Source organism: Anoplopoma fimbria, chromosome 17 (genome assembly GCF_027596085.1).
Source record: "Anoplopoma fimbria isolate UVic2021 breed Golden Eagle Sablefish chromosome 17, Afim_UVic_2022, whole genome shotgun sequence".
NCBI lineage: Eukaryota > Metazoa > Chordata > Actinopteri > Perciformes > Anoplopomatidae > Anoplopoma > Anoplopoma fimbria.
Window position 1 is genome coordinate 316041 of NC_072465.1, and position 22610 is coordinate 338650.

The window sequence follows — 22610 nt, forward strand, 5'->3', positions numbered from 1 at the left end:
TCATCACAATATGTGCTAAGCTAATCCTGCTAATGTGACAGCTGCCCCGAAACAAGCAATTAACTCGCTTGTGTACAACTTCGAGCTCTGGAGGCTAAAAGAATGAACTATCACAACCAAAAGGATGAGCGGTGCCCTGGAGATGTGTAACATGACCAGACACAACTAGGTTAAGGTGAGACAGCTTGCTTGTTAGGGGCATGTTGGGGCTACAGGTACCAGTTACTGTCACTTTACAGTCATTCAGATATGATCAATCTGTCAGACTGATAGATTCGGGTGGAAAATAGAAGATTTAGTTATGATTTATCAAAAAAAATGACCAACAAATGTAGCCTGCTACATGACGATGCAGTGATTAACCAGTGTGCATAGATCAAATTTAGTCCTTTTTAAAATGACTGATTAAAGGCATTTATTAAGCATGCTACAGATGCTATTAAAGTGTGCCTTGTGTAATGAACCGGAATACTGTGCAGCCATCTAATTTTATGTGTTTAATGTTTGATGTGTGTTTGCACCAGACATCTGATATGTATGATTGTTCTTGGCAAGTTGCATGAATTCTATATCCAGTATGCTGCCAGCATTGATCAGTAGGTATCCTGTGCGTTGGCCCACAGGCCTCTATGTTGTTCATTTGTGTTTCTAAAAGTGTTTCTTTGCAAGTTTGTTTGGTCCAGGGCAGCAGTGACCATTGGTGTGTTTTTTAAGTCTTATGTGTTACCCATACTTTATCATTTATCATAAGCTTGATATTAGCAGTTGATGTTGGCAAGTCACCTCTTTTTCCAGTTTTGAAGGGACATTTTTGATATTGCCTTTGAGGAAAACAGTAACATTTTCACACACACAATACACACATTTTCCTTTCCCCTAATAAATAAGCTGCCAAAATATCCTAGAGCTATATCTATCTATCTATCTATCTATCTATCTATCTATCTATCTATCTATCTATCTATCTATCTATCTATCTATCTATCTATCTATCTATCTATCTATCTATCTATCTATCTATCTATCTATCTTATAGAGAGATGTATACATCTCTATCTCTCTCTCTCTTTATCTATATAAAGATAAAGAGGTTTTTATTGTCATTGTAGTGATACAACGAAATTCCGTTTGGTAGCCCTCAGCCAGCCAGCAGCTGCGAACTACAAACACAATAGCAACAATATAAAACACAATAACAACAATATACAGATAGAAATACACAAAAGGAATGAAAACTTTACTATGTACTATGTATCTACTTATATATTTATAGTATATCCTACAAACTGGCATCACACTAAATAGGACAGTCCGTACTGCAGTCCATGATGAGCTTTTCACATTGACTGAGGCAATGTAGCTAAGTGTGTTTGTAACACTTCTCTGTCATCCCGTCCATCAGTTGACTTTGAGTAAATTAGTTTTGCAGGGTGAAGGCTGCTATCCAATTTACAGAAAAGTTATGGTTACAGCACTGATTGATAAAGCTCTAGGATGATTCAACAGTGCCTCATTAATTAGATTTCTATGTGATGATGTGTGTGGAGGGCTAACATGAAAGGTGACCATCAGTAGTTATCATATTCTGTTAGGAGATGCTTGAAGTCTAGTATCAGGGCTATTGCAGGGGTGTGGCAGTATGGCTTTTGTATTACTGTTTTAATGCACTTTTCTCTGTACTTCATTGATTTGTTAACTGTGCGTGTTTTTTTTTTTAACACGCTGGTGTTGTGTATGACCATCATAGAACGTGTTCGCTGATTGATGTGCATTAGGTTTAAATAAGGGTGTGAATAAGGGCATTTTTCAAACCTTTTTTTTCAAATATTTTGACCGGACAAAGATCCAACATCACAATGTAGTCAATATAACTGTGGCATGCAATAGTGTGCACTTTTTTCTTTATGATGCAGGTAACTTGACCCACAGGAATTTATAGATCTGTAATTTCTATATTTATACTTAATCATAATTACCACCATTCATCATCTTACACATATAAGACACAGTACTTTTCATGTGACACTTTTATTCTAATAATACCAAAATCCAACGCACACAGCTTATTGTTTCTTAGAAAAAAAATATTAACATGCACTGTGTTTTGGTCACTATACAGTTAGAACATTTCTAATACTCATGTTCTGATCATAAACCTGTTTACATTCTAACATTTTCTATCACATCCCAAAGGCCACATTAGAGTTACAATATAAATTGCAACTGATGTCATATACTCAAGCATATATAATGCTACACACACACACACACACACACACACACACACACACACACACACACACACACACACACACACACACACACACACACACGTACACACACACACACACACACACACACACACACACACACACACACACACACACACACACACACACACACACACACACACACACACACACACACACACACACTTTCCCTTTGTGGTTAGTGTTGCATCTTAGCTTTGAAAGTCTAATTTGAAATCCTTCAGGTTCCAATCAAACAATGTTTTCCCAACAACAATTTTTTGATTAAATCTTCTAACTTGTCATCTATGATAATGTGCATTAAACGCAAGCATAAAAACAAACTGTATTTACCCTACATAGCTTGTGATTAAAGCAAACTCAACCTAAAAGTGCAGATTTGTTGAAGCTTCTTTCTTGGCTCAGTGATGAATAAACAACCTTGGTATAAAAACAGATCATACTCTGTTTTTGATGTGCTGTCCACTTGTGAGCCTAATGACTGTCTAAAGTGAGGTATCAGGCAGGCGTAGGCTATGTCAAGAGACAAAAGCAGCAGGATTGTATGGACAAAATGACATAAGGAAAAAATTAACTTTTAAAATAGTGATTCATGAAAAAATGTAAAGCCCTGATGTCATCTTGTTCATGAGGCTAATACTGGCGACCTCCTCCCATGATCTGTAGCAGGAAGCTGAACAGGTAGACGATGTCCAGGTAGAGGCTGAGGGTGGCAAATACATATTCCTCTGGACTTATACTGTAGCGCTTGTTTCCTAACAACAACTGGGTGTCAAATGCCAGGAACTGTGGCAGAAAGAGAGACAGATGGAGAAAACAAGAAGAGCAGATAAGTAATAGTCAAAAACAAACTTCAGATGGACTATAATCAGGTTTTCATAATTGGATTCTCACCAGAGTAAAGAGGATGGCTCCTAGCACAGCATACAAAGCATGTAACCATGGAACCTGTGATGCAAGATACAAGCATTACAAAACACTGTTAAGAAGGATAGAAGGATGCTAATTTAAGAATAACAGAGCAGTGCTTTGCAAGATTAGCTGTGAGGCTAATCCCTTCTCCTTAACGCACACCCAGATACAGCCAGAAGGATCGGCGGCTTTAACCTGCAACTTGTGTTTAACTTATCATAAATCACAGTTATGTCAGACCTCCTCTAGAAAAAGGTGTGCGTGAACTTACGTATCCAAAAGGGACAACAATGGAGAGGGTGATAGCGCAGAGAAGCATGACCATGCACAGAGAAAACAGGACGCCATGGCAGGATGTGACGTCGATCTGCAGCAGGTGAAAAACGAGAAAAAGATGATGATGAATTTGTTTGGCTTGTTTGGTTGTTTGACAGCAGTTTGAAGTAAAGTCGAAGCAGTTTCTTCTCACCTTACTCTGGAAACTGAAGAGGGTGACAGAAAGACACACCACAGCTGTGATTCCCAGACACAAAACCACTGATTTGGTGTTGTAAAAGCTGGAGGAAGAAAAGGAGTCTTTTATTCTGGAAAGCCTCGGATGAGTTGAACTCAACATGTTAGACACCCGCATAAACACACGCATACGTCACAATATGTATTTACCTCGACACGAATCCCATCAAGGAGGCCATGCTCAAAGTCTGAGGGGGAAAAGTGAAGATTATCACCACAGTTATGTTGAGTGTGTTTGTAAAAGAGGAACATATGGTATTCTGTTTTCATGATGAGGGATACTCACAAAGAGAACTAACAAAATGATATTCCAAGGAAACTGTCTCCTGTTTAGATAAAAGAAAAGAAAATACACTTTAATTTAAAAATGCATATCTACACAACATTATGTACAGTATGTGCTTTAACAAGTATCTGGGGTGTCAGTTATATTGTAAAGAAACGTTACCTCAGCTCTCCACAGCAGGACAGTGCGATGTAGGTGACAAAGAAAACCAGACTGTCAGAAAAAAGGGAAGAAGAAGATGATGATGATGATGATGATGATGATGATGATGAAGCTTAGTAAATACAGTTAGAAAAGCCTCTGACTAAAATGTGAGTTGTGATGTTTTCACTTACTAAGACGCCATATACAAGCCTGGATGAGTCTGGATATAAAACCTCACAGGTGCACTGTAGAGACAAAACATATATGGATTCAATTCATATATTAATCAAAGGTGGTGAAAAGTAAAACTTTTGAGTTACCAAAAGAGTAGTTACCAAAATGAGAAGAGACTAACAATTGCCACTGTCACTAAAAGCTGAACCATGAGGATGGCGTAGACCTGCAGGAAGACATACATGGTATCAGAGCAATGGGAGAGGAACCATGATGGTGGTTTTGTACTGGTGTCACTTGTTTCACACATTTACCTTCCTGATGAAGGTCCGCCTGATGGTCTTGTCGTCCCACGCAAACTGGGCCTCCATCTCCCCATAGCCTGAAGAAAGAGGCGAGGAGGAGACACGGGAGGATTTATCTTTATACATATAGTGTCCTAAAATGATGCTGCAGCATTTGTCCGACAACTTAAGTCACTATGCAGAAGGTTTGACTTCTACTAACACGATTTTTTATTATTAACTGCTTTTCAATACAAGTCACAACTTTAAAACTTGAACAAGTGCAATTGTATTATGATTAATAATCAAGATTACAAATGAAATTGAGATAATAAATGTTATCATAACAAAAGGAGAATACTTTGAATCAAACTTGCATATACTGTATGCAGGAAGTAGTAGAAGTAAGTAAGTAAAGAGATTAGTTTTTACCTGCAGTCGCCTCCTGATAGCTGGGGGGCTCGTTATCATCACCCACCTGCTAGAAAAATAGTTGGAGGGTGATAACAATTTTAAATCAGATGCATAAAAGGCATAACAGTCATTGCATTCATTGTACAGTTAAACATAAATGTGTGTACTCTCACACACACAAACCAAAGTCTTTCACCTGTTGTTTAGCTGTGCTTAAGTCTATGACACATTAGAGTTTACTGTTAAAGCTTACAGCAGACGATTTTCCATTACGTATTTGTCCACAAAACAGCCTCCATGTTTTATTAGTTTAAAGGATTAGGATGGAGGTGATGGGCCTCCATATTTCTATAGCCAGCATAGATAACACTATAGTGTAAGTACAGAGCCCAAATGAACCACTGCTCTTTATATGAGCTATTTCATACACATGACGTCATTATTTGGTTGATGATTTTTCTTTTTTTTTTGAGCCGGGCTGTGATGTTGCCATTAAAGAAATAACTATCAGAAACAAACTTTAAAAAGTACATTAAAATGTGATTGTTCTCTATATGTATATATATGTATGGGTATATATGTATATATATATGTATATATATATGTATATATATATATATATACCCATATATATGTATATATATATATATATATATATATATAGAACATATATATATATATATATATATATATATATATATATATATATATATATATATATATATGTATTCCAAGAAAGTTAAAAACATACCTTTCCCTTCTTCATGATTTTTCCCTTTCACACCTTTTGAGTTGCTGATGATGAGGAAGACTAATCACAAGTAAAATATCTTTCTCGTCTTTCAAATCCAAAATATGAAAGAATCTCAGCGCCTCTTCTCTTGTTTAACGGGGTTAGTCCAAAACACTGCGATCTGCGACCATAAAAGGTTGTTTGTAGAGTAGTTGTTGCTCTGAATTTGTCTCCAGTGTGCGGATTACACTGAAGCTTTATAGGCCTCCATGTGGTTAATCTCTCTCTAAGCCTGATCCCAGGACACCCCTATCCTGGCACTAATGAGGTCGCTCTAGAAATGTCCAGGTAGTCCCAAAACATTGAGATGAAGCCAGACCGTACCAATGCTGTTTATAAACAGGGGTGTCGTTTAGGGCTCCCAATTGCTGGCACAAACCTTCATCACCAGTGTACCAGGACAGTTAATCATCCTATAACACTCAAGGGACTTACACCTCTGAATTAAAAATGCATTACATAACTATTTTTCTCCACTTTATGGGGGAAATGAGGGGCACAGACATAGAGGATATTGGATAATAAGCATATATTCATATTGTGTAAGAGTATATTATCAAAACAAAACCAACAACCCCTGCACAATATGCTTATATACATTAACATGTTGACTGACAACATTGATTTATATTATTATCAGGAGAGCTTATGATGTATGATTTGTTCGTTGACGTTTTGTCTTTCTTCTGTATATTTACTTTTAGCAACACACCAGTGACCTCTTGAACTTACTGTGTGACATCATGTTTTTGTGGAAGAGTTTTGTAACCGGCGCACCAGACTAATGAGATTGAAGTTAAGAACATTGTGGAGCAAACGCAGCCTTTTTTAAACAGTAATAATAAGATTAACCATCAGGCACCTACTTACACTCACCGATTTTACCTTTTTCTGCTTTACCAAGAAGATCATTTGAAACAACTCCGACCTGATATAGGGCTCTGAAGAAATGTGATATCTCATAATGAATTTTGTCTCAGTGTAGATCATAGAGTAAGGACCCACACAAAACAACCAATGATCACATTTCAATGATGGCCAATTAAGAGAAAAGGTAAAAGTCTGCTGTATAGTGATACAGTTCTGTTATATCCATGATGATATGATGTCTGGTGAACAGCTGATGATGGTACCATACATTAAAAGGTGCTGGATCCGAGATTTTGAGCATTTCTAATGCCTTTCACCGGCTCTCAACATGTTGACAGCGGGTCTGCAGCTCAAAGCTAACGGTGCTAACAGTGTTAACAGTGCAAACTACTTCAGAAGTGCTGACAGAGCTAACAGTGTTTGGCTCAGGGGGAACCAGAGGGCTTCCATGACGACACTGTCGGTCGGCTGTAACCGGCGTATAACCCTACTATATCTTTACATAGACAGTTATTGTTTCCTGCTATATTAATGCGCTGAATGTTAAATATAGTTCCTTTCATGTTTAGCGGGAAAAATGATCTTTTACTCTGGCAAAAGATTGTTTGGAACCACCGTGTCTGTGTTTCCATCCATACATTAATTCAATGATTCATTATTTCGATAATATATTCATACAGACGGACTGACTTGTATTCCATTGCTAAAGAACATGCAGATAGATTAGTACATTTCCTCCAATCTTCAGTCCATCTATTGTATACACTTCCTTCTTGTAGCCACCAGATGGCACCAGCAGTCAAGAATATATTGTTAGTATTTGCAGGAAGGAACCTTTGTCAGATACATAGTAAGCAGTTGCTTTGATACTTTGTCCTTATTTTTTGATTTGGAAATGAAGCAGACCAGTGGACCAGAGGGACACTCTTATAACAAAGTGTCTCTTTTACTTCTCATGGAGCAAAAGGATTATTGGGTACAATACATAAGCCACACACTCACTTCCTAGAAATGATGCTGGTCCCTAATAAAACAACGAGAATCCTCTTCAAATGGAAATTTGAAGATCTTCAATTCAATAATGACTGCTCAAACTCTTATCTGCTCATGTGATACAATCAAAGGCTCCAGATCAACTTCTTAATGGAACATGTGCTGAGATTTGTATTATTTTTTTCGCAACTGAGAATGAACTTTGAACCTCAAGTATGCGGTCCAGGTCTAAGTCCTTTGAGATGCACTTTGATACACCACAAAGATGCTGACTCTTTGTTGACATTACATTTGCTTTGCAATAATAGGCGGTCCTATTGATTGACAGAATGGACTTTTGGTTTCATTAATAGGTCCCTCTGTCTACTCATCACAGAATAATGTGCTGTTATCATCCTATCCAGTAGGTGGCACATGAAGACTTCAGAACATTTCAACACAGAAATGACTGGAACACTGTGTTTGTCACAGCTCCAGCAGAGATTTTTTACTGCAGAAGGCTTTCAGTGTTTTTTTTTTCTTTTTTTTTCTTCATCTATTGCAGCATTGAGAATAAAAGTTTGTCTGTGTTCAAATAAATTGAGGGCAGAGGGCCGAGGGCAGCTTCAGGCTCACTTCCATGTCTTGGCACAGAGGGAGAGATACGTGCTGTTCATGCAGTCCTGCTGCTTGGAGTTGGTTAGTTTTACTGCCAGAGAATCACCTGATGCGTAGGCGATGTATTGCTTTTAGCCAGTTGCTGTATTAAAAGAAATATACTGGTGGATACGTGTCTCCTGATATTCATGTGATGAGTCACATGTTCTCCTGAACATTAGTCAATATAATTACCGTGGAGAGAATTCTATCTCAGCACAAATCCCTTCTATTTGCTGTATATAAATAGTACATATATTTGTGTGTTTTTTAGCAGTAATTGATATATTATATGAACGGACTGTATACGTCCACGTCAGTCAATCTTATGACTCAGCTTATTATGGAGACTTTTGAAGGCCAGCGTTGCTCATTATGGGAAATGTTCCCAAAACATTTATTCTAATATGTTTTCTCTAAGGCAGACTGTAGTGATAGCAGTGCTGACGTCTTCTCCTTGTGCTTTCTGGTACCAGGAGCATTTACATGGTCGCATGTCAGTGAAGCTGTCGTCAGAGCCATGTTTGCATAGATCACTGAACAGAAACCATCTTAGCTGATAGTCTCTCTCCATGGCAACTTTCTGTGTTTGCTCTGGATGAAGTCACTGTGTGTTCTTGGCAAAGAATATCACCTTGTATTTATTTAAAAGGTGACATTATTTGAAATTGCTTTGACCTTTTATCACACTCTCAAAAATAAAGTGGTGTTTCTTGTTTGTAATAAAGCCCCTAATGGCTCTCAGACCTGAAGCATGATTGGCCAATTGCCTCTGTTGCTAGGCTACGGCTCCATGGTATGCCTTGTTAATAACACTGATGGTAGCGTCACGTTAAAGAGGAAAATGAAAAAAAGATGAGCACAAGGTAAAATGCTATGCATCATTATTTAATAATGGTATTCTATGGTGCAACCATAAAACATTTGCAAAATATTCACAAGGTGATGCAGTCAGTTGACAATACATTTATTTCAATTATATATCTTCAAATAAAAAGTTTATACTCAGTCAGGTTGAAATGCTGCCTTTTCTTTATAGTCTGTCGAGCAATCTATTATGTGTGATATACATACAATAATTCAATACTAGCTTCATTTACATATCCAAGAATCTGCAAACTAACAAGGACCAAGAATAAAGGTTATATACAAAATTTACAAGAAAACACCTAAACATATATCCCATCAGACAAGGTCTAAAATGACCAATAATTTCTCCCTGATTACCGCATACAAATACAATGCAATTTACTCTCATTTCTTAAAAATGTTATACATTTCTCAATCACAAATGGGTGATTTTCATAAAGGTTTCCCACATGGTGACATGTTGTGAAAATAGCTTATGTCATTTCAACAGGGCACCCACAAACCGCCCTCCAATCTGTGTATTAGACATTTCTATTGCTATGTTATATTGATTTAGGAGGACTTGTTAATGTATGGAAAGTGCCCTTTACATATTGTAGCATGAATGTACAGTAAGAAATCATGGATGGTGAATGTTTGTACATGTTCCTTTTTGTCTGGGCAAGAGAATGTGCTTCCCTCATGTTAGCTTTGTGTGCTGGGACAAAAGGAGGACAAAGTCTAGTGAGGAATAACAGGCTCTCGCTTCTTTTTGGTCTTCAGCACGGACTCCCCGAGGGAGAGGTGATGACTTGGTGGTTGGAGGTTGACTCAAAGAACCAGAGGAAGAACATATTCTGTGTTTAAATGTCTGTGTTAGCGATCCTGGAACTGGAGGAAGAATCAGTCCAGGAGCCTTCCCCTCTTTCTGTGCCTACATCCTTCTCTGCTGTTTTTTTTTTTTTTTTCAAGTTCACTTTCTGATGGCATCAGACTTGGCACACTTCACCACAACAACTGCCCGTCATGCATTGGCCAGTGGACTGTAAGTGGCAGGCCAGGCTTGCATGGGGGAGCAGGGAGGCTCCCCAAAGCAGATACCTCAAGAAGCTTTTGCTCTTTGAACTCAAGGATCTATGCGGAAAGCTAAAAGCTTGTCGGAGTGGTGGTTGTTCAGGGTGCGCAGGTCGGGCAGACGTAGCAGCAACTTTGAGAAAAGGTTGCTATCATCCGGGCGGCGACTGGTGATGAGAGAGCGCAGAGCTTTTATTAGATTCTCCTGCAGCTGCTCCACTGCTGCCACATCCACTATACCAGAGCGATCTGGAGAAAGGGGGGAGAAATGGAGTTTAGAATCGAGGAAATTTGTGCATACATCATGTGCTCTGCGTACATGTATTAGTATGCCTGCTTACCGGCAGAAACAAGCACGACAGCCATGAAAAGGGCCATCTCGTCTGGCTCCAGACACAAAGATCCAAGCTTCTCGCTGAAATCAAACATGGCATCAAGTAGGGAGCCCATTCCCAGAGCCCTAAGTGATGCCAGTGAATATGTCTGTCCATTGAGAAAGGTCACTGTCCTCTCCTTGGGGTCAAACAGTGAGCAGAATCTCACCATCAGAACCTGTGGATTGAAGCAGACCAGATGAGCATCAGAAAAAAACTCCAATTGTTAGGAAAAAAAGTGAAGAAAATATCCCACAGTCCCACCAACACATCGTTTTTAGCTGGAATGTACCTGGAAAGTGCCGGATTTGAGCAGCATGACCTGATCATGCTGGCTGAGAGACTGGAAGCCTGGGATGCTCTTTGCAAACTCCACTACTTCTTTAACAGCGGGGGTGAAGCACTGGGAGAAAGACTCCCACACCTCCTGACTGGAGCGACTGGCCGGAGCTACAGGACATGAGTTGAGTGGACATGCCTGCAAAAGACCGGGAGAAGAAAGGAAAATAAGCATCATGGACTTTTTATTGATATTAAATTGAAAGATATTAAAATTAACTTAATTTAAAAAAAAAAAAAAAAAAAAAAAAAAAAAAAAAAGTCTCACCAGCACTTTGGCTCCTCCGTTTAGCTTCCAGGGGCAGGGACTTTGGTTGTGGGAATCACTGGCTTGGTAGCTGTTGTGATTGGCTGAGTAGGACTGAGATGATAGGCGGCCACTGACGGGGCACTTATTCTGATTGGAGGAGAAGGTGTACTTGGCGTTGTCGACAATGGCGGAGTTCTCATTGTTGGTGGAGGTAACAGGGCAGCTTGTCGAGACGAGGTAACTCGCATGCTCCCCGTGGACTGTGTGGTGAGTCTGGGTCGCCGAGTGCGACAGTGAAGGCTGCTGCGCTGAATTGTTGTGGAAAGAGGAAGTGCCAACGTTGCCGTTGCCGGCAGCCATCTTGGGAGGTTTCTCGTCTCTGTTCATTAAGTTGCTGTGGTAAGACTGCGATATGGAGCCCGCTCCTTCATTGGTCTGGTTGTGTGGACTGCAGGGGGCATCGGTTGGAGGTGACACCTCCATTTCCATGGAAGCTGATTCGTTGAGACTGTTCATGTAACTCTGCATCTCATCCAATAGTCTCTGCTTCTCCCGCTTGGGGATACGCCCAAAACGCACAGCTGAGGAGAAGAGAAGCGTCCTCGGTTAGCATTGACATCACTGCCAACTCCTTACTGGCAGCATGTTCACTAACACATGTAACAACATAAACACTTTTTGTTTTAATACAGAGTTCAAAATGTCCTATCTATGTGGATTACTATCCTCAATACCTCTCTACTGTCTAGCTGTTCTGTGTCCATCACAGCTGTTTCACAATCTCATTCGACTGCCTCAACCTCTTCTCCAGCCTTTACAATCCTCCCTTCCCCCCCCTTTTCAATTCTGCTCCTCCACTGACATCCCTATTTATAGCACGCTGTATTTTATACCACCTCCCCCAGTCTCTCTAGCTCTCTCTTCCTTTCTGTCTTCCAGTTGAGCAATTGATCTCTTATTCTCTGTGGAAGTAGGTAACTGGGTCAGCAACACTAAATATGATGCCAATTGTAAAATGACAGCAAATGAGAAGAGTAAAGGTCAAAATGATAAGAGAAGGCAGGTAGGAGAGGTGAAGAGATAAAGGGTTGAAGGTGGTTAAAAAATTGGATGATCAAAATTGATTTGCAAGCAGTTATCATGTTGTTAAGTCATAAACATGGAATAAAAAAGGTTTTCAGGATCTATAGTTTTATCATTGTGGGTTTGGATATTTTCACTTTAAGTGCATCTTCAGAAAATGCAAATATAGTTATCAATAACAAAGTTTCCTGCTGTGATCTCAAGCAGGTGATTTTTCACTTCCACATTATGGCTTTTTTAGGTCAGCTAAAAATGTTTGCTCCAGAAAAACCATGATTTATCATCGCCTACTTTAGCTGTGTCCCCAGAGATTGGAGTCCTGCGGTGAAATGTTGCAGTAGAGCAGATTAACTGTAGTGATATTTTTATAGTTCAAGCCAAGCACTGCAGGTTTTCATGATTAACAGGACAGAATAGCATTATGTCTCAAATGATTGATTGTTAGTATCAGTGTTGACAAAAAAATAAAATAGGTTACATCTTGGTGGATGTGCAGGTTAATCTACAACTGTGTGCCCCAATTTCCTAAAATAAACTATATTTGTCACAGTTTCTCCATGACTGATGACCACTGGGACTCTAGAGGTTGTCTTGCAGTAAATCAGACAGCAGGGCAACGAGAGAGGATGTCAGAAAGAACCAAGTAAAAAGGAAGGGAATGGAGAGAGAAAAGAAACAGCAAGATGAAGGGAAAATTAAGTTTTGTGATGAGGAGTGAGACCTCCTTATGGACAATTTCAAGACTAGAATCTGAATTTGTAAAAAAAAACTACAGCAGGAACATCGGATTCTCCATGTAACCCTACATACATAGATACATTAAGTCCTCCCCTCTACATTAGGAAAACAAGATTGCAGTTTTAGTTTTCCATATGTCTAAATATCTTTTTTTAATGAACATTACTGTCTCTTACCATCTCTGGACATGCCCACAGAGAGACACTTCTTAAAGCGGCAGTGCTGGCACCGGTTTCTGTTCATGCGCATGATGAGACAGTTTTCATTCTTCACGCACATCTTGTAGTGGATATTCTGCTGAATGCTGCGTCTGAAGAAACCCTAGGGATGACACAAGAAGAAGAAAAGGCTTTATAGAGCGTCTTTTGTGGCAACGTGTCTGCGTGTGTGAACCTAAATAGAAAAACATCACATAGTAGTATCTTCGCAAAGTCTCACCTTGCAGCCTTCACAGGCGTGCACGCCATAATGGAATCCAGAGGCGATGTCCCCACACACCTTACACAGAAGCACCATACCTCCGGTTTCTATGAAAGAAGCATACAACCATCATCAGAGACGGGAAAATACAGTAACAGAGTGCTAGCAGGTAGACATAGAAGAGAACAGGAAGTAGGGAACGAGTGGGTACTTACTGGTGAACGTGCCTGTGAAACCACAAGGTCTTTTGGCCACCGTGGGATGGCTGTAGGTTGCAGACGACACTGTCGATATTTGGGCAGCGGGAGCATTGTTTACTTCGGGGAACTGGAAGACCAATTTCGGGGAAGGCGTCCCTCCCCTTCGTTCCCCTCTCTGCTTCAGGGGCCCAATCTCCTGAAAGGAGACACCCTCTGGGGATGAGGGCTGCGAGTGGGAGGAGGGCGACTGGGTCTGGTATCCACTTGAGGGGCTGCCAGGACTCGGGCTGGCACTGCCGGACGAGCCAGCGTACAAGATAACACCACCTGGAGGAACAGAGAGGGGCAAAAAAAAGCTCAGTTTGCTGATCCTCATCTGGGTCGTGTTCACATGCACAATGCGAGTGGGAGTGTTGAGCAATGATCTACTTTGATCCAGTGAGCTTACTTGGCAGACTTCCAAAAACACACACAAAACCCCGATCACGTTGAGACAACAGAAATTTTATCTGATGAATAATTTGGACAAAATGGCAGCGCTAGAGCAACGACAACTTTGTCATGCCAATGGGCGGGTTTGGTTTTATGTGAATAAATAATGCTAAACACACAATGGCCAGGAAAGATAAATACCCTTATCTGTTGGGTGAACCAACACCCACACATGGGTTATTTAACCATAAAAAAAGAAGAGCTAAATGTTGGGTCCGATAAGGGATGTTTTCTACAGAAAATACATGTCTGTGATACTATAGCCTACAATGTATTATATATCCTAACAAAATGTGGAATCTGTGTGGAATAGTAGCCATAAAATGTTCATACACATTCCACATTGTGCAACATGCTGTAAACAGGCCTTAGTTTACGGATTTCATCACGTCGGAAATGCCCTACAGCCCTCAACGCACCACCCATCCGCCCCCCTCTCTGTTTTTCAGACAGTGTTCTTTCCTGCAGGATGAAAGCCTGCCCCTCACGTGCAGCCTCAGCCAGCCAGCTCCCTGCCTGCTCGCTTTCAGCATCCAGTCTTTCCTCCTCTAACTCCTCCCAGCCCCTCCCTTCTTCTCCATCCTCCTCCTCCTCCTCCTCCTCCTCCTCCTCCTCCTCCCCCCTCTAGCTGCGGGCATGCAGACCCATCTATCCGCCAGCCACCTGACCGGGAGCTCACATGGACTCTTGACACAGTTCCCGCCCGGCTCACAAGGCTCTTTGCGCAGTCCCGTGTAGACAACAGCAGCAGTACAATAACAAGCGCTAGGGCAGATCACGTTTGGAACAGAGGGGCTTTAATGCGTAGAGGGAGGCAAACCAGGGCACGGCCAGCTTAACTCACTGGGCTCCACAGTCACACCAGAAACAGTCACGTTGTTTTCTGCCCATTATTATTATACATTTAAATGATTTGCTTTAGGGGTTTTAATCCGTTGTGGTGAGCATTTCATTATACATTTATGTCACAGTTGTTAAAGAATGGGAAAATAGCATACTCCCGGTAATTTTCCCACTTTTCTGCCTTACATAAATATTTAAATTTAAAGTCACATAGAAATACAAACTAAAAACAGGAGGTGGGAATTCTCTACTGTTGCAAAAAAATTATTTTAAATATAACTTCGCATTCCAATTTAATGATCGTAGGATTCATTGCAGAGTGTGCCCTCCTTTTTATTTGCAATTAGATCACTGTGTCTTAATGCCTTGGCATAAAAGTCTGCTAACCAAAATATTTCCCATGCGTGGAGATGGCATGCTCCACATTCATTCACATCAAGATCATCGTGATGTGCGTCACGTTCAGACAGCCTTCCAGTCTCACCGTAGTGCCAGTATTATCTCAAGTAGTAGCTAAATCCTTGGATTGTCTTCACAGTTATTCCGTGCACATTTCCTCTCAATGACCTTGACTCATTGGAGAAAAGACCTCCCTCATCTCTCGTGCTTTCTCTCCGTAAGAAAACACGTGCTGCCTTTCTGTTTATCTCAAAGGGCCTCTTAATTCCACTGCTCACACGTGTCTACTCTGAATGCAAAGTACTCTGGGCCGGGGGTCTTGTGTGCAGTGGGAGCTCCAATATTAGACTTGGACATGTTGTATCCTCTGTGTATATGTGAGAAATATAAAGCTTTGCCGACATGTGTATCATCCGCAGTACCGTCACATGAGTTCCACACCCCTTTTTCTACATTCACAATTGCATCTCCGCCCCCTCCCCCGTAAAAGAACATTCCTTTTTTGTCTCCTCGTAACCATTTCCCGGAATCTGGTTTGACTGGGTGCCAGAATGAGCTCTGGGAATATCATCCCCGCTGTACTCAGGCACAGGTTACAACATGTGACCCGTGGAGCCATAAGAAGTACGGAATAAACATAACAGTCCACCGCCCCTCCCTTTTGCTAGAACACCGTGAACTTCCACTCTCATGTTTGTTCCCACCCCCTGGGCATGCATGCATGTATAGGAAGCACGCATACATGTGTGGGCGGGAGAGGCCCCCTCTTAACTTCATACTAGTCTGTCCTCTTTCGTGTGAACATTTGCAAATGTGCGTGGGCAGTAAGCCGTCCTCCACGTGTAACAGCTGGCCTCATGTCATGTTTCCAGAGGGTTGGGTCTCTGACGGCAGAGAACAGAGTCCAACATTTACTTTAAATCCACTGGTCTTTTATTGCTATGTTAAAAAATATTCATAACTCTATTGAATGTTGTTCCAGTTTGAACCTTAAGGAGATATGTAGTGCAAAATGTTGGTATTGTGGGTTAACCAATACATATATAATAGACTAGGATTAGCAGGCGATACCCAGTACTGAGAGAGAAATACTATCTGACACCTGAATTAACGAGTTGTGTGAATGTCTTTCAAGGTAACAACATGAAGGAATCTTGTTTCAGGACTGGCATCAGAACATTAAGCTTATTGAATGACCCTTGTGACACATTCATCTACTTATACATAGTGGACATTTTTGGTACTGGCCATTTAATTTCTGGCATAGTCTGAACACTGGAGATAACATTAGGGGCGTTCATACCATGGGATAACGCTAATCATCTGTTTAACGGACACAAACTATTTAAAATTCAACTAATAAAACAACCATATTATTAGCAGTAATTATACAGTTTAATTTTCAGAGACTGTGGTTGATTACTTTTGCCAGAATGTAGGGCAATAGGCCAAACTAAGTGCATATCTATTAATAGATTCACTCTCTATCTAATGACTTACTGGAGCATTTACATCCCATTTGAACGCTTAGGAATATGTTACAGCTTGCAGTCTACAAATTCCATATCTTCAAATCATATCAGTGTCTTATGATCATGAATCATAAGACACTTATTTAGACATTGTACCAATATCTTTGGCTTTTTTTTGTTAATACCTCTATTGCTCAATGCCTGCGTGATAATGGTTCATTTTGGCATGAACATTTTTATTTTTGCTACTATACTAAACTTAAATAAATACGATGGTAGTGTTCACAGGAACTGGTGAGTCATGTCACCCAAAACTAGGTTAATATGTCCCTTTAAATACCAAAAAATAAGATCACGTTACATATGTTCCATTATAACCACTATTAAACATTTTAAACCAGTTATAGTAACCAGGAGGAAAGAAAAGGCTGCTAAACCTCTCTGACCCACTGACCAAGCTATCAGCAGATGAAGAGGAATCCCCGTGCAAGCTGAGCACAGAGGAGAGGAGCGACCGGGAGAGGCGGGGGTGAGAACCAAGCTCGGCACGTGGATTCTGGGGCTGTACACACGTGTGTCAGCTCGAGGCGGGGTAACTGCGTATTTATGATTCCCAGGGTGCACTGCGAGGAGCAGATGAGAAGATATGACAGTACAAAGATGTTATCATGTCTTTGTACTGTGTGGTTACACAGAATGTAATATGTATGTTGGTGTAAGAGGTGACGTAGATGTGTATTATGAGGTTTTTATCTCATGTTCTACGTCACTGACAGGTTACTCTGACATGGTTTCTATTTAAATCGGTGTTGACCTCTGACCTCTGACCTATCTCAGCAGTACACCACTGTAGTCAACAGCAGAGATGAACACAGACGTTATTATTGCCTGTCATGTCAATGTCATACAATACTTAATACATATAATATACAGTGAACCTCAGTGTGAACGGGGAACGCTTTAAACCTGATATGAAGGATCTTATTGTTTGGTATTTAAAGGGACATATTAACCTAGTTTTGGATTTTGACTCTGACCTGATTTTCTTCTTTTTTTTTTTTGACTCACACGTGTGACATGTTAAATGTATCCGACACTGCAACAAAGTAACAAAGTAACAGACCAACAGAGTAACAGACCAACAGAGTAACAGAGTAACAGAGTAACAGACCAACAGAGTAACAGACCAACAGAGTAACAGAGTAACAGACCAACAGAGTAACAGACCAACAGAGTAACAGAGTAACAGAGTAACAGAGTAACAGACCAACAGAGTAACAGAGTAACAGAGTAACAGACCAACAGAGTAACAGACCAACAGAGTAACAGAGTAACAGACCAACAGAGTAACAGAGTAACAGACCAACAGAGTAACAGAGTAACAGAGTAACAGAGTAACAGAGTAACAGACCCCTTTAACGTCTGAACTGATGACGTCAGAATAAAGGCCATAATGGGGGGTGTCTTGGGGGGGGGCCTCACGTGAGTTTGTTTACATGCAGAGGATAGGAAGCAGAGACATGAGAGGACTTCCCTCACTCACTCTCTCACTCTCTCTCTCTCTCTCTCTCTCTCTCACTCTCTCTCTCTCTCTCTCTCTCACTCCCTCTCTCTCTCTCTCTCTCTCTCTCTCTCTCTCTCTCTCTCTCACTCCCTCTCTCACTCTCTCTCTCTCTCTCTCTCTCTCTCTCTCTCTCCTCTCTCCCTCTCTCACTCTCTCTCTCACTCTCTCTCCTCACTCCCTCTCTCTCTCTCTCTCTCTCTCTCTCTCCTCTCTCTCTCTCACTCTCTCTCTCTCTCTCACTCTCTCTCTCTCTCTCTCTCTCTCTCTCCCTCACTCTCTCTCTCACTCTCTCTCTCTCTCTCTCTCTCTCTCTCTCACTCTCTCTCTCTCTCTCTCTCTCTCTCACTCTCTCTCTCTCTCTCTCTCTCTCTCTCTCTCCTCACTCTCTCTCTCTCTCTCTCACTCTCTCTCTCTCTCTCTCTCTCTCTCTCTCTCTCTCTCTCTCTCTCACTCTCTCTCTCACTCTCTCTCTCACTCTCTCTCTCTCTCACTCTGCAGCCCGGTGTCACTCTGTCACAGTTGTCCATACATCCCAGTTACATCCTGTAACAGTGACTTTCCCAACAGCTGCACATAATGTTTTAAACACAGCAGTAACATACATTTGAAAAATGCATAAAACAATTAAATTAATTAGACAGTGTTTTTTTTTTTAAAGACATGCAATGGAACAGGAAAAAACAGGTAATTTCTACTCTGTGATGAGTTTATGGAGATATAATTACACATAAATACACTGATAAACCAGCCTTAGAATCAGCCAGTAAACGTTGCATTGGGTTCCTAATGTCTCACTGCACATTAATAATGTTAATGTAATAATGTTAATGTTAAACTGCACATTAATAATGTCTCACTGCACATTAATAATGTCTCACTGCACATTAATAATGTTAATGTAATAATGTTAATGTATAAACACACACTACATGTAAGGCTACTCACCAGGACTGTGCTCCATGTCTCTCTGGTTGTTCCTCTGATGTCGGTGAAACAGTGAAGAATATCCAAAGATCAGAACAACAAACACCCGCTCAGCCGAGAGAGAAATCAGTTATAGAACAAAATAAATTACAGCAGATCTGTGACTGCTCAAATAACGTCCGCGGTATAGAGACAGAGTGACAGCTCGGCTCTGATGTCTCACTCTGTAGAGGTCTCACTCTGTGGAGAGGTCTCACTCTGTGGAGAGGAGAGGTCTGTGAGGAGAGGTCTCACTCTGTAGAGAGGACAGGTCTATGAGGTGAGGTCTCACTCTGTAGATTACTGAGGACGCGTTCAGTCACCAGAGATGTAGTTTAAACTAAACACTCCTCCTCACCAGCAACACGGGGCCCAGAATAACCAGCACGTTTTCAGGTGCCCGAGAAATGTGACCATGTTTCCCTCTGTACTCTCTCTCTATGTACTCTCTATGTCTCTCTACCTCTCTGTACTCTCTCTCTCTCTCTGTACTCTCTCTATGTCTCTCTCTCTCCTCTCTCTCTCTCTCCCTCTGTGTCTCTCTCTCTGAAAAACATCCCCCCCTCTCTCTCCCCCCTCTCTCTCTGTACTCTCTATGTCTCCCCCCCTCTCCCTCTCTCTCCCCCTCTACTCTCTATGTCTCTCCCCCCCCCCCCCTGTGTGTCCTCCCCCCCCCCTCCCCGCTCTGTCATTGGCTGAGAGCCGCGCGTGGAGAGGAACGTGTGCGCATGGCATGTGAGCTCGCGCTGCCCTACTGACACAGATTCTATGCTAATGAGCGGTTAGGCAACGCGCAGAGAGGCGGACAGGAGGAGAGGAGGAGAGAGGTCTCACTCTGCAGGATCCCGAGGACAGACAGTAACGGGCTGTAAAGCCCTGAGAGAAGATGTTGTTGATGACGTTATAAGCAGTCAGAGTGATGGGACAGCCTACATGGCATTACTGAGAGTGATCTTAATAAGTAATATATTATTACTAGCTAACACAAACACATATATATATATATAGCATTGAATATTTAAGATTATTTCGAGCTTTATGGATGAAAACATAACGTGAGGCTACAGGTACAGATACATACATGGTATATGTATGTATATGTGTATATGTATATAGTATGCATAGTAAATACATTAAGGGTATGTATGAACAAATCACTATACAACTATATCAATTTGTGATGTTAATACTTTATGATATTATCATTCAAAGAAATGTTTAAAGTATTTTAGTTTCAACCGCCTAAATGTACATTTATGATTATATTTATTTATTTTATTTTTTATTATTAATCGATTAAACAGTTAAACAAGTCTGTAATTATTTCAGTAGCACACTTCACATTAAAGGACATAATATCAAGTTGCAACAAATAAAACGTATTTTAAATAAAACACAAGACAGAGAAGATAAAAAACAAAACAGAGCAATGTGTCTAACTATAAACGAGCAGTGCGCATGCGCAACAGCCAACGCCCACGTTCTCAACACGGAAACTGGTGCAGTCTTTAATCAACGAGTGGTCGTCTTTCCATCCAGAGACGATCTTTGCCTGAATAAACTGGCACGTGCGGGAAGGGCGGTGCTCACCGTGACTCCCATCACGTGACAGCACCTCCTCCTCCTCCCCATCACGTGACAGCACCTCCTCCTCCCCATCCCCATCACGTGACAGCACCTCCTCCTCCTCCCCATCACGTGACAGCACCTCCTCCTCCTCCCCATCACGTGACAGCACCTCCTCCTCCTCCCCATCACCTCCTCCCTCCTCCCCATCACGTGACAGCACCTCCTCCTCCCCATCACGTGACAGCACCTCCTCCTCCTCCCCATCACGTGACAGCACCTCCTCCTCCTCCCCATCACGTGACAGCACCTCCTCCTCCTCCCCATCACGCTCCCACAGCACCTCCTCCTCCTCCCCATCACGTGACAGCACCTCCTCCCCCTCCATCACGCACAGCACCTCCTCCTCCTCATCACGTGACAGCACCTCCTCCTCCTCCCCCTCCCTCCTCCCCCCATCACGCTCCCACAGCACCTCCTCCTCCTCCCCATCACAGCACCTCCTCCTCCCCCCATCACGCTCCCACAGCACCTCCTCCTCCCCCATCACGCTCCCACAGCACCTCCTCCTCCCCATCCCGTGACAGCACCTCCTCCTCATCCACCTCCTCCTCCCCATCACGCTGACAGCACCTCCTCCTCCTCCCCATCACGCTCCCACAGCACCTCCTCCTCCGCTCCCCATCACGCTCCCACAGCACCTCCTCCTCCCCATCACGCTCCCACAGCACCTCCTCCTCCCCATCACGCTCCCACAGCACCTCCTCCTCCCCATCACGCAGCACCTCCCACAGCACCTCCTCCCCATCACGCTCCCACAGCACCTCCTCCTCCCCATCACGCTCCCACAGCACCTCCTCCTCCTCCCCATCACGCTCCCACAGCACCTCCTCCTCCCCATCACGCTCCCACAGCACCTCCTCCTCCCCATCACGCTCCCACAGCACCTCCTCCTCCCCCCATCACGCTCCCACAGCACCTCCTCCTCACGCTCCCACAGCACCTCCTCACCCCATCCCCCACAGCACCTCCTCCTCCTCCCCCCATCACGCTCCCACAGCACCTCCTCCTCCCCATCACGCCCCACAGCACCTCCTCCTCCCCATCACCCCCCCAGCACCTCCTCCTCCCAGCACCTCCCATCAGCTCCTCCCCCCCGCTCCCACAGCACCTCCTCCTCCCCATCACGCTCCCACAGCACCTCCTCCTCCCCCCATCACGCTCCCACAGCACCTCCTCCTCCCCATCACGCTCCCACAGCACCTCCTCCTCCTCCCCATCACGCTCCCACAGCACCTCCTCCTCCTCCGCACCACAGCACCTCCCACAGCACCTCCTCCCCCCATCACGCTCCCACAGCACCTCCTCCTCCCCCCATCACGCTCCCACAGCACCTCCTCCTCCCCCATCACGCTCCCACAGCACCTCCTCGCCCCCCGCTCCCACAGCACCTCCTCCCCCCATCACGCTCCCACAGCACCTCCTCCTCCTCCCCATCACGCTCCCACAGCACCTCCTCCTCCTCCCCCCATCACGCCCCACAGCACCTCCTCCTCCCCTCCATCACGCACAGCACCTCCTCCTCCCCCACGCTCCCACAGCACCTCCCCTCCCCATCAGCACCTCCTCCTCCCCCCATCACGCTCCCACAGCACCTCCTCCTCCCCCCATCACGCTCCCACAGCACCTCCTCCT

General features: G+C 42.8%; 2 protein-coding genes across 2 annotated transcripts; both read right to left on the reverse strand.

The window, feature by feature from the left end:
- Nucleotides 1-2903: 2903 nt before the first annotated feature.
- Nucleotides 2904-5763, reverse strand: faim2b (Fas apoptotic inhibitory molecule 2b). Its single transcript, XM_054617145.1, has 12 exons — nucleotides 5749-5763; nucleotides 5016-5064; nucleotides 4614-4681; nucleotides 4461-4525; nucleotides 4317-4370; nucleotides 4144-4194; nucleotides 3982-4021; nucleotides 3846-3883; nucleotides 3652-3739; nucleotides 3454-3549; nucleotides 3165-3218; nucleotides 2904-3056 (listed from the first exon to the last, which is right to left on the reverse strand). Exons 1-12 carry the CDS (start codon nucleotides 5761-5763, stop codon nucleotides 2904-2906), a joined length of 771 nt encoding a protein of 256 aa, XP_054473120.1.
- A 4280-nt stretch (nucleotides 5764-10043) lies between these two features.
- nr1d4b (nuclear receptor subfamily 1, group D, member 4b) lies at nucleotides 10044-19782 on the reverse strand. Its single transcript, XM_054616634.1, has 8 exons — nucleotides 19332-19782; nucleotides 13632-13943; nucleotides 13435-13523; nucleotides 13173-13317; nucleotides 11194-11756; nucleotides 10879-11064; nucleotides 10554-10764; nucleotides 10044-10461 (listed from the first exon to the last, which is right to left on the reverse strand). The coding sequence occupies exons 1-8, from the start codon at nucleotides 19345-19347 to the stop codon at nucleotides 10265-10267; spliced, it is 1719 nt and encodes a 572-aa protein (XP_054472609.1). The 5' UTR covers nucleotides 19348-19782; the 3' UTR covers nucleotides 10044-10264.
- Between the last annotated feature and the right edge of the window lie 2828 nt (nucleotides 19783-22610).